A 15877-nucleotide genomic window follows, 5' to 3' on the forward strand; every position below is an offset into this window, starting at 1 on the left:
TGCTTTCTTGCTTCTGTCTCTTTCTCATTTCTGGAACGATGCCCTGCACTGTATTTCCACGGGGCCTGTTTCCTTCATGTGTCTCCCACTGTTGTCTTGATTGCTGTGACTTCCTCCCTTCTCCCTTTTTCTCATGTTCACCCACCTCTCACTCACCCGCTCCCTTTGCCTGCCAATTTCTTTCTGAGTTCTTCAATTTCTGCTTCCTCATCTTCCTTCATACAGGGTATTGCTATTTTAGTTTTTCTCTTTCAAGATTCATGCCAACATGATTTAGACACACTTTTCATCCACTTTGTGTGAACATTTTCTCGTTGGTCCGTAGATTTTTCTGCATATTTTATGAAAACATCTTATCGTTTGGGCTTTTACACTTATTCTTTCAATCCTGTCACTGGGAGGGTTTGGGTGTCTGGGTCAGTTTCTGGTTTGCCTGGTTTTGCCTGTGGGTGAGAAGACTTAGAGCAGTTTCCTGGGTTTCATAGCGAGAAGTCTCTCTCCTGCCACAGAGACAGACTGCTTCCTGCCACCATGTCTTCTCTGAAGTTCCTAGTCGCTCTTTCTCCGTTCCTCTGGACCCAGCCAGCTCTGGGAGAACTTGCAGCCCCCATTTCTTACCAGGTCCCCACACTCATTTTCTAAATGAGACCTGAAGCTGCCAGCTGGGGCAAGTCACTGTCCCTGTGAGTGTAGGTTTGCAGATGCCCTCTGAGATTTGTGGCCACTGAGCCTACTCACCCCTCCTGCTCTCTCTTAGCTGCTTCTAGAAAACTTCACAACATACCAAGTCTATGGATTCCATCTCTCTGCTGCTCTTGCTAAAAGTGGATCTATAGTTTTATGTTTTTTGTTCTCCCGTTCTCCTTGATGCTTTGATGGAATTCTAGAAGGGAGGAATCTTGCGGAGGCAGCCATTTCCTTATCCATCCTCATACTCAGTCCTCTTCGGCAACTCTGGGAAGGAGCAAAGGCACTGTGATGGTTGCTTCCATTTTCTATACGAGCAAACAGAGGGTCTGTGGCTCTCCAGGTCTGTAGGGTAGGGGATCAATGTGGGTCTCTTCTTTTCTGGTCCTCCATGGGGGGCTGACTCCCAGATGGGACAGCAGGAAGCTGAGGGGGTTGAGGACTGGTTGCACCATTTTTTCCAGTGCAAGGTGCCCAGGCAGCTGCTTGGGGCCATGGGCTGCCTATGCACTGGCCCTGGGGAAGCCAAAGGAGGCAAGGCCAGTTGGAGCCCCTCTCCTCTAGCGCCTGCCCCTCCTGGCATCTAGCCTGGAAGAGGGCTGGCCACCAGCCCCAGATGAAACCTGAGTGGACTCATCCTGGGAAAGCTGAACAAAAGGCTGCCTGCCCAGCCCTGTGTGCATCTGCCCCGGCCTCTGGGCTCTCTGCCCAACACATTCCCTACGTAATCTCGGCTCTCCTGGGGGGAGGATGCTGGAGGACAGCATCATGGTAGCTGACGTCCTTTGGATCTCTGAACACACAGACATGCCCCATTCACAGAGGCCAGTGGCAGCAAGGCCTGGAGGTCAGAAAAGGGTCACTTCTTCCACCCGCTGCCTCGTGAAGAAGATGGGGTGAGGCTGGTCTTTCCTGTCTCCTGTAAAGTTCCTGACGAGGGGCTGCTGAATACTCAGCATGTGCCCCTTTAATTAAGTGCTTGTGCCATGCCCTGGACATGTGGCCCTCCTGGGTCCTTCCAAGCTCAAACAGATTGCAAAAGCAGGGCTCCGAGGGAAGAAAACAGCCTATTCCGTACAAAGTGATACAAAAACCATCTGAACACAAGGGACCCCCAAGGCTCCATTCTAAAGAGCATGCCAGCTCCAGATGAACCCGGTATACCTGTGTGAATTCAGCTTGACGCGACTGCAGCCATCTTGAATCACAACTCCCTTCCATCCCCCTGGTTGGTTTTCCCTGAATAGTTTTCCAGCACAAAACCATGAGAGAGGTATGTGGACACCTGTAATCGTGCCCTGGTGCCAAGAGTGCGCCTGACTCCACTATCAGCTTAAGACATCCAGCTACACTCTGGTTTGAATGAAGTCACCTTTGTCCTAACCAATACATACATCCCTCCTTTGGACTTGAATTGTGCACCTCCCCTCAGTCTCACCGCCACCCCTCAGTAAGTCTCCAAGAGATGGCACTCTGCAGTTTGAGATCTGCCTGCCTCTCTTTCTTGGGTCTTGTGGCACCTTGGCACATCTAGAGTTCAGGGCTATGATCAGACGTGTGGAGTTGGCCTTTACAGTGTTTTAAAATCATTTGGGACATGATTTCTTGCTTCCCTTGAACCTGGAGTCTCACTGGGCCGGGCGTGCATGTCTGTGTGCACACAGTTGACTGGAACTCAGTGTCACTGCTTCCTTTTGGATGGAACAGCATGTTCCGGTTTTCCATGGTCCTCACCCCTCCCTATTGCCTCCCCATGTGACTGGCTTGCTTCATGCTTGGAAATACTTGCTGGGAACACTGATATTAACTTGAGATGAACCAGACACACTCCGGCTTGGACGGAGGCTCTTCCTTTGGTGTCTCTATTGAGTTTGCCACCCTCTCTTTAACTGCACAGCACAAGAGGCTTTTGTCCCTGTGTCCTCTTCACCTCTCGCCCTCCAGCAGGAGGAAGCAGTGGCAGGGATCGGTTCTCGTTTCGGAGGTCACCGCACTTCCCAGCGGTGGCAGCCCCAGCAAGGCCCCCCTCAGGCTCCGCGGAAGCCTGCCTGACAGTTGGATCCTGGGCGCCATCCTGGTGGGGTTGGGCAGAGGCCGTGCTTCCAGGGTTTGCTCCTGGCTGCCAGGCAGGGAGGTGACTCGGAGCCAGAACTGCCCTGCCGCCCCTTCCAGCTCCCTTCTTCCTTTCCATTTTTTCCATCTCTCTCTCCCACTTCCCCTGGCTCCCTCCTCATTTCCCCCCCTCAATGTCACATCTCATCCTGTCTTGGTGACTCAGAAGACCTGGGCTAACACCCCTCCCCATAACAGACTTGAAAGAACCAAGTTGGAAGGGCAGAGAGGCTTCCAGAGAGACAACCGGGAGACCCCCGGAGTTCACAGCACCAGGGGTCAGTGAACTGTCCTAAGAGGACATCACAGTCCCATGCCCTAGCTGATCAGAGGAAGTACTCTGTGACCCCGGATAAGCTACTGACCCTCTCTGAACCTCTGTTTCTCCATCTGCAGATTGGGAATAATGATACGATCCATTTTATCAGATCCCTGTGGGGAGTGAATGAGGTTTTATGAAAGAGTTTCAAAGAAACTTTATGAAAAAGTTTCAAAGTAATTAAGAGTTACTTAATTACTGTTTTAGTTGGGTTTTGTGTCATTGTGGCCAAAAGACCTGAGAAGAACAACGTAGAGGAGAAAAAATTTATTTATTTGGCATTCATGGTTTCAGAAGCCTCAGTCCATAGATGGCCGGCTCTTGGCTCAGCAGGGAAAAGCTGTTCCCCTTATGGCAGCAAGGAAGGAGGGAGGGAGGGAGGGAGGGAGAGAGAAAGAGAGAGAGAGAGAGAGAGAGAGAGAGAGAGAGAGAGAGAGAGAGAGAGAGAGAAAGAGAGATATGGTGGGTGCGCACAGGGAAATGCACCCTTCCAGGGCACGCCCCAGGGACCCACCTCCTCCGGTCACATCCCACCTGCTGACAGGTACCACCCAGTGGGTTCATTCATACTTGGATGGACTGATCAGGTTACTAGTCTCATAATCGAATCACTTCACCCCCATATTCCTGCATTACCAGGAATTTTGGGGGACACCTCCTTTCTAAATCCTAACAATTACATCCTAAAGTTACAATTACAAAAATACTAAAAAAGCCTGAAACACCCCCACCCCCCCCCCGCCATGGGACTGGTTTCAGCCTTGAAGGAGGCAATACACCTAATATCTTCCTTTCTGGATTCGATCTGTTCCTAGTCTTTAGGATGCAGGCAGACCTGGACCCTGGGAGACAGAAAGCGGGGGTGTAGGGCACCCAGGGCTGCCCTTTGCAGCACACTCTGTGTTCCGATGGTGGGGTCCTGACACTATCCTCCTGATCCTGTGGCAGCCCACATAAGTCAGCAGAGGCTGGGTGGGAGGGGACGCTTGCCCAGATACCTCGTTTCTGCGGGAGAGCAGACGTCTGGACATGCCGCAACTCCGCCAGCAGAATGTCCCGCTGCGTGCCACAGGCAGAGGAGTCTGCTGAGAGTCGCTAGCCTGTGGGCTTCGCTTCCCAGGTGCAGCCTTAGATGCCAAGTTGGCCTCCCTGAGATCACCAGCAATGTGCCCGTGGCATAGATACAGAGTCGAGGCTCAGAGAGGTGAGGTGACTTGCCCAGGATCATGTGTGAAGTGAGCGATGACAATGGGATTTGAACTTGGCTCGCAGGTCCTTGTATTCCAGCTCCTCCATGGTGGGCGAGCGGGGTCACTCCTCTACCCCTGAGGCCTTACCAGCCCTGGATTCAGCAGGGTCCTTCCAGGCCACAGGGGCCAGGGGAGTTTGGAACTTCTGCGCTTTTCAGGGCCCACCTGTTCTTGCAAGATGCCACAGCCAGATTCAAATGCTTCCAGCTTTGAATTCTTCCCAGGGGCAAGTACCGTCCAAGGTGCTTTGGATGATTACCTCAGTCCTCCCTGCAGCCAACGCGGAAGGTCATCCTAGGAATGTGAGAGAGTCTGACTCGAGATTAACAGACATTTGAATATCTCATTGAACAAGTCTGGAGGGGGCTTCCCGGGGTGGTGGTTCTGCAGCTCTGGTTTGGGACTTTGCAACCTCACTGACCTTCCCCGCCCCCACCTTATCCTCGCACAATGGCCCCCAAAGCCCAGAGGAGGCACATAGGGAGGGAAAACCACAGCAGATATCCAGAGGGTGACCACCTCTGGACCAATCACTGGCACCCAGGGTTTTCTTGGACTGACTCAGTCCAGCTGTGGTTCATTCTCTGGGAGAGAGCCAGGGCCCCTTCCGGAACACTTGCTCTGAACAAATTTCTGAACAAAGCAGGTTCCATGGGTGAGGGAGAAGCAAGAGGCACCAACCAACATGGCCTTTGGTTCCTTCCCAGGGGAGTTTGCTCCTGGGTGGAGGTGGGAAGACAGGAGATGGCTGGTCTGGACAGAAGCCAGGGATGGCGGAGAAGAGCTGACCTACCTACTGTGCGCCTGGCCTGTGCCGGGTGATTCATTCTCGCATCGTTTAACTCTCTCCTCACAGCCCTGTGAAGAAGGAACGTTCAGATGTGAGAAATGAACCCTGGCCAGAAATATAACCCTGGCTCTTGGACAGGTGTGTCACCTGGATGAGGTCATTGCTCCACCTTGACCCCATGAGGTTCTCTTCCCCATCGCAACCAGGAGCCCCGGCTCAGAGAGATGGACGGGGTCCCATGGCTGGATGTGGGCTGAGTGGCCGTGAACCCCACTGCCAGAGGACAGCCCCAGGAGCTCTGGGACTTGGAGAAACCCTCCGGGCCCGAGGGCAGCCCTTGCAGAATTGTTGGCTTCACCACCAAACAAGCAGGATAAGTAAGAGGTTCAGGAGACTCATTTTGTCTCTTGTTCTTCTGAATCTGCGGAGGTCACATGAAGTTCACCTGGCTCCCTTGACAGCCAAAATTAGGCTGGCAAGTAAAGGAATCTCCAACAGGATAGCAGGATTCACAGGTGTCACCCCAAGCCTGATCCTCCAGGTTAAAGCAGCAGAGTGATGGTGGCTGCTTTAAACCATGGTCGCGAGCATAGATGAGGCGTGTATAGGACATGAAGAGCTCGCTGTGCAGGTCTCCTGGGGACAAGCATTCCGGGCAGAGGGAACAGCAAGTACAAAGGCAGCTGGCACCTCTGGGAGGGACAGGGAGACCCGTGAGACTGCAGCAGAGGCGGGGAGGGCAAGCAGGGTGGCAGCTGGGCAGGTGCAGGTGGGCTGGGCAGATGGTGGAGGCCTTGTACAGGTTGTGGCCAGGATCTGGGTGAGGAGTGCGATGGGAGCAGGTTCCGGGAGGATGGTGATAAGTGTCTGGTGGGACTTCTGTGGGGAGATTGGACCGTAGGGAGAGGAGGCTGGTGCTGGAGACTAGGAGAGACTCTCCTCCAGGGCACCCTTGAGAAGATGATAGGAAACTCGAGAGAACCTTGCCTGAGCCAGCAGGGAGACAGGACCCAAGCCAGTCCTCCCAGGTCCCGGGTCCATGTCTGGCTCATCTTTCCACGAAACTAACCTGCACCTACCACTGGACGGTCGGCACGTCCTTCTTACTGACAAGCTGGGCAGTTCCTCACAATCTGAGGAGAGTCCCTCTGCCTGGCAGCTTCCTGGGGAGGGGCTGCGCTGGGCCAAGCTACCCGCTCAAGGCTTCCCAGGGTGGAAATGGGGACAGTGGACAGCGGGAGCTTCTGGGGAGCGAGCGGGAGGTCCCTGGGGAGGTCGCCTGCCGAGTCGCAGGCACGGGGCTGGCATCCTGGGGCCCCGATGCGCTGCTCTGCACTGATGTCCGGCCCGCACAGGGCTGGGGACGGGTCTAGGTGGCTTTCCTCGTCTCTGACTGCGGCTCTTGAGGACCGTGCGCCGTGCGCCGCGGTCCAGCCCACTCGCCGCCCGGCCCGGCGCGAGGGACACTGGAGCCTCCACGGCGCCCGGGACCGGGCGGAGGCCGGCGCGGCGGGCTGGGCCGGGGAGGTGGGCGCGCCAGCGACCCCGGCCGGCCCGCGCCGCTCGCCCCTCCCAGGGCCCCCTCCCCTCGGGCCGGCTCCTCCCCGCCCCTCCGCAGCCACGTGTCCCCCGGGGCGGGGGCGGGGGCCTGTCCGGCGGGGCCGCGGGGTCCGGGGCGGGGCGGCGGCGGGGTCTTGGGACCGCGGCGGCCGCCGTGCGCTGCGCTACCTGGAGGGACCGCGCTCGCCGCTGCCATGTCCTGGGCCGCACTCCTCGGCCTCCTGGCCGCGCTGCTGCTGCTGCTGCTGCTGACCCGCCGGCGCACGCGGTGAGTGGCCCGAGCCCCCGCCCCGTCCCCGGCAGGCGACACCCTCAGACGCGCCGGTCCCCCACCCAGGGAGGGCACCGCCGCCCCTGCCGGGAGGCTCGCGGGGGGCGCAGGGGCCGGAGCGGGGGCCGGGGGCCGATCCCGCCGCGGGAAGTCGCGGTCTGGGAGCGAGACGGAGGGACCTGGGCTGGGGGGGCTTCGGTGAGGCCCGGGCGACCATGCAGAGGTGTGGGGACAGCTGCGGACCCGGGCGGGAGAGGCCCCTCGGCCCCCGCCTCGGCCTGGGCCCAGCGCCTACCCACCGCATCCCCTGCCCAGAGGCGGGAGTCGAGGCCGAGGGCGGAGGCCGGGGGGACCTGCTCCTCGCGCCTGGGACCACGTCCTGCCGGATCCCGCCCCCGGAGGGCAGGGGTCCATAGGCCAGCGGAGCAGCCGAGGCCCGGAGAGGCCCCCTCCCCCGAACAGGGTGGAACCAGGGCCACTTGGCTCAGCCTCCGTCCCAGAGGTTATTCTGTTTCCTGGAGAATCTAATGTAGGACAAAAAGTAAAACTTTGACACAAGTTCAGGGAGCTAGCAGCAGGTCTTGGTATAAAGTATGTAAAAAAATTAGTTTGATTTGCTCAAGGGACACAAGACTGAAGACCCCGGCACCGCCCCAGGAGTCTAGTCCTTTCCTCTTCCCCAGACCTCTCCTGTTGCTCAGTTTGGGTGGAACCTTCCAGATATTTTAAAAATATACTTTTTATTTCTGACTAGTCTGAGATTTAGAAAAAGATTGCCAAGATAGTACAAAGACCTGCCAGAATTTCCCTCACTTATTTTCCTCCCGTTAGCATATTATGTTATCCGGTACGTTGGTGGCAACTAAAAAAACCAACGCTGTTAACCAAACTTCAGACCTTAGCGGGATTTCTTTGGGTTTTCCATTAAAGTCCCGGATGCAATTCAGACCTTCACGATCCTAACTCTTCCGTGTCTCCAGATGTTTTAATAGTTACTCTTTTACACATAGACTTGAGCTTGTAACAATACAGGAGAGTGTGTGTGTGTGTTTACATTAGAGCGGCAGAAAGTTCCAGAAACATTGGGAACTTTAGTTTTTAAACAATATGTTAGTTGAATTTTCAAACAATAAGCTCCCTGTGTTTTTCCTTCGACCACATACTTTTCCAGGTAAAATTTAAAACTGCGCCTTCAATCATTTGCCTAAGAAAAATGAAAGAAAAAGATGAGGAATGTTTCCTTGCTGAGGAATGAATTATTCTCCCTAATTCGCAGGCTCTCCCACCCTCTGTGCAGAGGTGTTTTTTTCCACTCTGGATTTGGGGTTCAGTAGCCCTTCATTTGCTTCACAGAGCTATCAGCTGTTCTGATCTTCTGAGTGTTCTGAAATTTGAATAAGTTGCAGGTTCCTTTTTCCCTGTTTATTCGTGTCCCTGTTAATGGTGTTTCTGGTGTTTTTGATATTTTGGGTCATGTGCTGATCATCCTGATCTGCACTTTCCTTGGGGCTGGGTGGGTATAGCTGGAAGGTCGGGGCGGAGGGTTCTGGGGCACAGGGTGCCTGGACACATAGAAGTGTCCAGACTCTGATTGTGTGGATGATTGTGGAACTGCTCTCCACCTCACTTTTCCAAAAATACTTTTTGGTACTGTGCCTGGGACCCAGGGTCTCCCGTGCTCCTGTGCTCTACCACAGAGCTGCGTCCAGCCCTGTTTAAATTTTATTTGAGACAAAGTCTCGCTATGTTGCCCAGGCTGGCCTTGAACTTGTGATCCGCCTGCCTCAGCCTCCTGAGTTGCTGCGGTTACAGGTGCACACCACCTTGCCCAGCTTTTCCTCTTAACTTGCCTAGAGAGGCACTTTGGTTACTCTGATTTTACAGAGGAGGAAACTGAGGCTCAGAGAGGCCAAGCCACTCCCTCAAGTTCTGCCTTGATTAAAACCCTGATCTGCAAAAACTTTTAATTATCAGGAAAAATGAACCCTTATTCTTCCCTCTCATCACATTGGTGGATCTGAACACTCACAATTTGTAGAAGTATGTGACCTTAAGGCAGCTACAGCAGAAGATTCTTTTTTAAAATATTTTTTAGTTGTAGATGGACACAATACCCTTTATTTCATTTATTTACTTTATGCGGTGCTCAGGATCGAGCCCAGTACCTCACACGTGCTCGGCAAGCGCTCCACCACGGAGCCACAGCCCCAGCTCATGCAGCAGAAGATACTTTTTATTTATTTATTTTTTCAGAAGATTCTTAAGGAAGGACGAATCCCCAAATGTGGGAAAAAGAGGTGGGTGACGTGCATGCTGTTGACCCTCGCTGGTGACCCAGTCTGGATGGAAGTAGGAGGGCACTGCCTGTCCTTGCTCTTTTCTCCTGACCAGGGCATGATATCATTCCATCACCTCTGCCGTGCAGCTAGGGCTTGAGGATGTTGACTTTCCCAAGGTCACAGAAAGTATCCTCCATAGCTAGCCAGCTCTCAAACTCACGCTTCTCCCAGTGAAATACGCTCCTCCGGTCAGTTAGCAACTGTCTACTCCCAGCATTAAAAATCCCAAGCTGGGTGCGATGGTTCACGCCTGTAATCCCAGCCGTTTGGGAGGCTGAGGCAGGAGGACTGCAAGTTCAAAGCCAGCCTCAGTGATTTAGTGAGGCCATAAGCAACTTAGCAAAACCCTGTCTCTAAATAAAAAATAAAAAGGGCTGCAATGTGACTCAGTGGTTAAGTGCCCCTGGGTTCAAGCCTCAATAGCAAAACAAATTATAAGCCTTTTAATTATGAAAAAGTTCAATTATGCAGAAAAAAATAGTGTCAGAACCTCCATGTCCTCCTACCTTGATTTTATAGTCACTAATATTGTTTAAAAATTACAGCTATCATATTTCAACCCTGAATTATCAGAAGAGAATGATAATCCTGATTTCATTACCCTGTCTGAGAATGTAAGAAATAATTTATAATGTCATCTAGGTCACAGTTCAAGTTCAAATTCTGTGATTATGGCAAGGTTGGTGGGTTGGGAGGCAGGAGTCTTTCTTCTGGGCCCGTTGAGGCTAAGGATCTGCCACGTGCATTCTGGGCCTCAGTGTCCCCGTCAGTACTCCGAGGTGGCTCACGGAGGTGCTCTCTCAGTCCCCTCCTGATTCACCAAGCCCAGTGCACCCCTCTTCCTCTGGGATAGGTGCAGCTGCTGTTCTGAGAGGGCTCCTGGTTGAGCAGTCCCTTGTTGGGGATCAGAGGCTACAGTGGCTTCAGGTAAGGGTTCCTGTGTCTCCAGGGCTGATCTGGACCCCTGCAGGGTGCAGAGCTCCTAGGAAGCAGAAAATCTGTCTCATTGCAACATGCAGTAACCAGAGGCTACCAAAGGCCCATCTGTGGCTGTATTCAGCCCCTGAAAGCTCTGGTTAAAACCATGTAGCATGGGGAGACAATTTGGGGGTTCCATATACAAAATCCAAGTCTCCAGCATCTTGTGAAAAACCGGAAGATCCGGCACAGTAGTAGAACCCTCTCTAAACCTTGCCATAGTCCCCACCGTTCCCTGTTGCCTCTTCTGCCTTTGGCTTTTCTGCTAACACTCTGCTTCCTGTGCTTTTTTTTCTGGCGTTGACAAATACCAGGAAACCAAAATCAGAGCAAGAAGACCACATGCTTTCTCTGCACAGTGGGAGGCAGTGGGGTGGGGAAGAACCAGAGAGGACCATAAGAGAGACCCTCTGTTAATGGGACACAGAGACTGCTAGAGACCTGGGGAGAGCCCTTGGGTAAGAGCAGGCTGAGTGGACGCTCGGATCTCTCTGATCCCCTTTGCTCCCCATCAGATCCTTCTGGAGCCAGAGACCCCCTGCATGGAGTCGAGACTGACAGAAGGGCTGGCTGGCGTCCCCCCGACGGCACAGCCCTGTGGGCCACCTCGGCTCTGAACATCCAGAGCACGCACTGTGCTGGCCCGTAACCTGCCTTGGCTCCCTCTTGGGAGGCAGGCCTGCTCACCGAGCACCGACTGTGTACATGATTCCTTCATCTGACACACGTTCTGCCCGGGCAGGTTTCTGAGTGCTGGAGTGAACACCAAGTCCCTGTGGAAAGCTGTCCAGCCAGGACGCCATGCCTCAGGGGGCCCAGCGGGGGGACGGGGCACCCTGCACTCCCTCCCCTGGTCCTAGGTGGGGAGCCAGTGTGAGTGAGGAGCCGGCAGTTTCTAGAGTCTTCTTGTGGGAATTAAAACTCCAGGAGAGGACCCGAGGGGATGTCTGGGGTCTGAACCAGAGGCGGACGGTGGCGTGTGGGCAGTAACGGGTCGGGAGAGTCCGCCTCGCGCCCTTGCCTTCCCTCCAGGCCCGGCAGTTCCTCAAAACAGTGAGAGTGTCAATGGGCAAGGCAGAGACCACAGGCCTTGAAATAGAGCCTGCCGCGCCCCCACAGGCCCAGGCTGAGTCACCTGGCACTCCGCCCGGGCCTGGCTGGCTTGGGGCTGGGGCTGGGGAGCCGGCATCAGGGGTCAGGAGGCATCAGGGGTCAGGCGCCTGGGCTCCGGGCTTCCTGCCTTTGTCTGCCTCCCTGCGACGTTTCTGGGGAAAGCGGGAAACTGCCAGAAATAACACCTGGCCGTCTGGGGAGTGCTGGCAGCCGCCAGGATGCAGGCGGCCAGTGGGCACCCCGCCCCGAAACGTCCCCGGGGAATAGCTTGGCCTGGCACGGGCAGGTCGCAGGAGACCCTCTGCGCCTCAGTTTCCTCATCTGCAGGGTGGGGGTGTAAATGCCAACTTGGGGTGGCCTGGGGCCCGGCAGCGTCAGGAACAGGGGCTCTGCAGGCAGGCAGACCTGCCTGGGTGAGGACCAGCCCCTCCGTGGGGTCCCCAGCCAGCCTGGCTCCTCCTCTGGGAGCCGGCCTGGCAGGAGCAGCCTCTTCCTCAGCGAGAGGGGAGATTCTCCGAGTTCACAGGGCACAGGGCCAGCTTGGGCCGCCCTCGGACAGGGCTTCTCACATGGGCCACTACCGCCAAGCAGGGAGCGTTCGGAAAAGGCCAGGCGCGGCAGCTGGTGGCCCCCGAGTCCTCTCAGGCCTGCTGCCCAGCTGCCCCGGCTGCCAGGCCCTCTCCTTGCTCCTCTGTAACCCCCTCGTCCCCTGGCACAGTCTGTGGCGGTGCTTCCATTTTACAGATCTGGAAACTGAGGCACAGAGAAGTCAGTTGAGCACACAGCCGGCAGGAGGCGTGGCTGGGTCTGGAGCCAGGGGCTGCGGTGGGAAGTTACGGCTCGTGACCCCCGGCCTCCTGCCTCTTAGGCCCGCTCTGCTCTGGACCGTCTCCCCGGATTCCGTCCGGGGGGCAGGGCTGGTGCGCGCAGGCCAACAGGCTGGTCCCTGCTGCCCGCTCGGCCAGCATGGCACATGGAGGCCCCAAGGAGAGGCCTGAACCCAGGGCTGCAGGAGAGGGAGGAGGGCTGGCACTCTGCCGGCCTCCTGGACTGGGGAGGCTGGGGAGGCCCTGCGTCTGACTCCTTCCAGGGCTGCTGGCCGTCCCTTCTCTCCTGCCCCCGCTTTGCGTCGCGGTGGGGCCAGCCAGAGGGAGGAGCAGGGCGCATGGGGCGCAGCGCGGGCGGGGAGGGAGGTTGGAGTGCTGCCTGCTCTAGAAGTTGGGGCGGGTCCGGCCGCGCCTGCCCTCCTGGAGGGTCGCGCAGGAGGCTCCTGACATCTTCCCCCTTCCTCTTGCCTCTCTCTGTCACCACACAGGCATGTCACTTCCTGAATCCCACTTCGAGCCCTCCGCTGGTCCCCACCACATGTGACCCTGAAGCCACACTCTCTCCTTGGCCTTCAGACCCTCGTGGCCCTCGAGGACATTCTCGACACCCGTGTCTCCCCTGCACATTCTCCACTCCAACCGCACCAGCTCCTGCTGTCTTGGACCCCCAGTGTTCCCCACCCCAGGGCCTTTGCACTTGCTTCTCGCCACCTATAGGGCTCCTCGCACACCCTTCCAGAGTGTCCCTTCCTGTCCTCGTCTCTGCTCACATGGCACCTCCCTGAGGAGGCTGTTCTTGACCACCACTGTCTCAATCACCCCACTTTCTTTTTTTCTTTGATAAAGTATAATTCACATACCATAAAATTCTCCCTTTTAAAGTGTGATTTTACAAGTGTGCAGTTCACTAGTGTTTGGACAGCCATCCCCACCGTCTAGCTCCAGGATATTTTCAGCATCCCCCAAAGAATTGCCACCCACTCGCGGTCACTCCTCGGCCTCCTCCACTCCTCTCCCTCCTGTCTGTGGAGCCCCCTGTTCTGGACATTCTGTGTCCGTGTGGTCACGCGGCACGTGGCCCTTGGGTCTGGCTCTCGCATGGCGTGCTGTGTCTGAGGCTCACCAGGCGGTGGCGTGAATCAGCCCGTCACTCCTTTGTTGACTGAGTCACGTCCCTTGGCCTGATTACCGCACTGGGTGACTGTACCAGTGACGCTGCCGCCGACAGTGTGCTGAGTCGCAGACGCGCGTTCCCATCCTCGGGGGCCATTGCTGGCCGTGGAGTGGCTGCGTCTCACTTTGAGGACCCGCCAGGCTGGTCTGCAAAGAAGTGCCACCCTTTCAGGATCCAGCCAGGGCTCTGGTTTCTCCACGTCTCTGTGAACGCTGTTTTCTTTTAAAAATTTTCAAAACTGTCCAGAGGCCATCCTGGTGGGTGTAAATAGCATCATTGTGATTTCTTTTCCTTTTTCTTTCTTTTTTTGGGGGGTAGTGTTTGGGGATGGAATCCAGGGATGCTTTGCCACTAAATTCCACCCCAGCTCTTTTTATCTTTCATTTAGAGACAGGCTCCCACTGAGTTGCTGAGGCTGGCCTTGAACCTGCGATCCTCCTGCCTCCGCCTCCCGAGGCACTGGGATTGCAGGTGAGCAGCGCCGCGCCCGGCCTTGTGATTTGGGTTTGTGTCCCGGTTGATGAAGGATGTCGAGGATCTTGGCATTGGCCATTCGTGGCTCCCTTGGAGAACTGCCCCTATTGAAATCCTTTTCATTTTAATTTTTGTTCCTCTTTGGCGCTGGGGATGGAACCCAGGGCTTCCTGCTTGCTGGCCTGGGTTGTGCCCCGGACCCCACCGGTCCTGTCATTGATTTTTAAGCTGGATAGTTTTTCCACGGAGTCGCTGGCCTTTTTTTGTCTTCAGGATCCGCGCGCTCTGGGTGACTGTTTGCTCTTGCTTCCGTCTGGCTTCCTGGTGGGCCGCTCCAGCACCCAGCCGGGGGCCTGCCTCGGAGTTAATGTCTGGCCAGCCAGGGGGATGGTGGTGGAAGGGGGCGTGACCCGGTCACCTCATCCTTTCAGCAGCGGGGAGCTGGGCTTTCTGCACCCTGTTCTGACGATTCTGAGGCAGGGGTCCACTATGAACGCCAGCCCTGCGACACTGCGAGGCTCACTACAATGCTGAGTGCAGCTTAGCTTGCGGTCCTGCCGCAGAGGAGGCGTCGAGGGCACGGTTTGAGCGTCCGGGCGTGTGCTGAGTGGGCGTGGTCCTTCCCGTCGCCGCCTAGCTCACTGCTGTGGCTCAGCAAGCTTGCAGGTGGCGCTGGAGTCCCGCCAGCGCGGAGGCCCGGGCTCTGTGGAGGCTTGGGAGGCGGAAGTTGAGTGACCGCAGCTGCCATTCCTGGGGAAGTTCAAGGGGAGTCCAGCCTTGGGTAGGATGGGGACCTGCTTCCACGCGGCTGTCAGGCAGGGTCCACGCAACTCCTGGGGCCACTACGTTCCCGCCAGCAAGAGACTCGGGTCAGACACATTTGGCCTCCAGTCCCTCTGCCAGGAGGAGCCCCGTCCCGTTTTTACTTTAATATTTTTAGCTGCATGTGGACACTGTTTTTATTTATTTACATGCGGTGCCTCACGCACTGGGCAGTGCTCTGCACTGAACCCTGACCCAGCCCCGAACTCTGTCCTGCGGTTGGTGTGGAAGCCTCTCCCACCTGCAGGGAGGCGATCCCTGCTGGAGTCCGTGCTGGGGGCCGGACGCCTCGTGGTTACCCACAGTCCATTCTCTACACAGCAGCTAAACCCAAGCCAGATCATGTCCCTCCACTGCTCAGAACCCTCCAGGGCTCCCACCTCAGAAAAAGCCGAAGTCCCCACGACTGCCAGATGACTGTGGTTCTGCCCCCACTGTCCCTGTGGCCTCGACACCTGCTGCTTCCCCTTCAGTCCAGCCACACCAGCCTCCTTGCTGACCTTTGGACACATGCAGTCCAACCACAGGGCCTTTGCACTTGCCGTTCTCACTCCCTGGAGAGCTCTTCTAGTTACCCAAGGGCCTCCCTCCCTCACCACCTCCAGGTCCCTCTCACTGTTGCCTCGGTGAAGCCTCCTGACCTCTCCACTGACCTCCCCCGGCCCACGTTCTTTGTCTCCTCCTTACTTTACTAAGTGGTGTGGGTTCTGCAGGCGACCCGGCGAGCCTCCCCTGGACCTGGGCAGCATCCCCTGGTTGGGCCATGCCTTGGAGTTTGGAAGAGACGCGGCCAGCTTCCTCACTAGGATGAAGGAGAAGCATGGTGACATCTTTACTGTAAGTGCCTCTGGGAGGAAGCGAGTGGCCTCCCACCTGGTGACACGGTTCCACCCACACCCACCCACCCCGTCCAGCGGCATCTCTCCGTCTGTCTGTCCGGCTGTGCTTCTCTTACCTCCACCCCTCAGTGTCTGCTTGCCTCTTCCCACACCGAGCTGCACAGTCGTTCCCTATCTACCGGGACCCCACGTCCAGCCAGCTGACTGCCGTCCGTCCGTTTAGCTTCCGTCTGTCCATCATCCACCTGCCCCTCTCTCTCACCCTCTGCCTTTCCACCTGCATCTTCCCAGGTCCACCCATCCTAACACCGCATGTCCATCC

The 15877-nt window shown here is 56.3% G+C and overlaps 1 protein-coding gene and 2 long non-coding RNA genes across 3 annotated transcripts in view; 1 reads left to right on the forward strand and 2 right to left on the reverse strand.

Moving 5' to 3' along the window:
* Positions 1-3372: 3372 nt before the first annotated feature.
* Positions 3373-7414, reverse strand: LOC124975995 (uncharacterized). The gene is made up of 4 exons (XR_007106948.1): positions 6887-7414; positions 5162-5226; positions 4117-4662; positions 3373-3466 (listed from the first exon to the last, which is right to left on the reverse strand). It is a non-coding gene; the product is annotated as an uncharacterized LOC124975995 (long non-coding RNA).
* The window catches only part of Ptgis (prostaglandin I2 synthase), a 29673-nt gene continuing 20397 nt past the window's right edge, over positions 6602-15877 (forward strand). The window contains exons 1-2 of the mRNA XM_047538574.1: positions 6602-6986; positions 15430-15553. Of these exons, the coding sequence (XP_047394530.1) occupies positions 6913-6986; positions 15430-15553 (198 nt within the window). The 5' untranslated portion in view covers positions 6602-6912. The remainder of the gene's footprint in view (positions 6987-15429; positions 15554-15877) is intronic.
* On the reverse strand, positions 9158-15807 carry LOC124975996 (uncharacterized). The gene is made up of 3 exons (XR_007106949.1): positions 15672-15807; positions 15404-15518; positions 9158-10310 (listed from the first exon to the last, which is right to left on the reverse strand). It is a non-coding gene; the product is annotated as an uncharacterized LOC124975996 (long non-coding RNA).

Source organism: Sciurus carolinensis, chromosome 2 (assembly GCF_902686445.1).
Source record: "Sciurus carolinensis chromosome 2, mSciCar1.2, whole genome shotgun sequence".
Classification (NCBI taxonomy): Eukaryota; Metazoa; Chordata; class Mammalia; order Rodentia; family Sciuridae; genus Sciurus; species Sciurus carolinensis.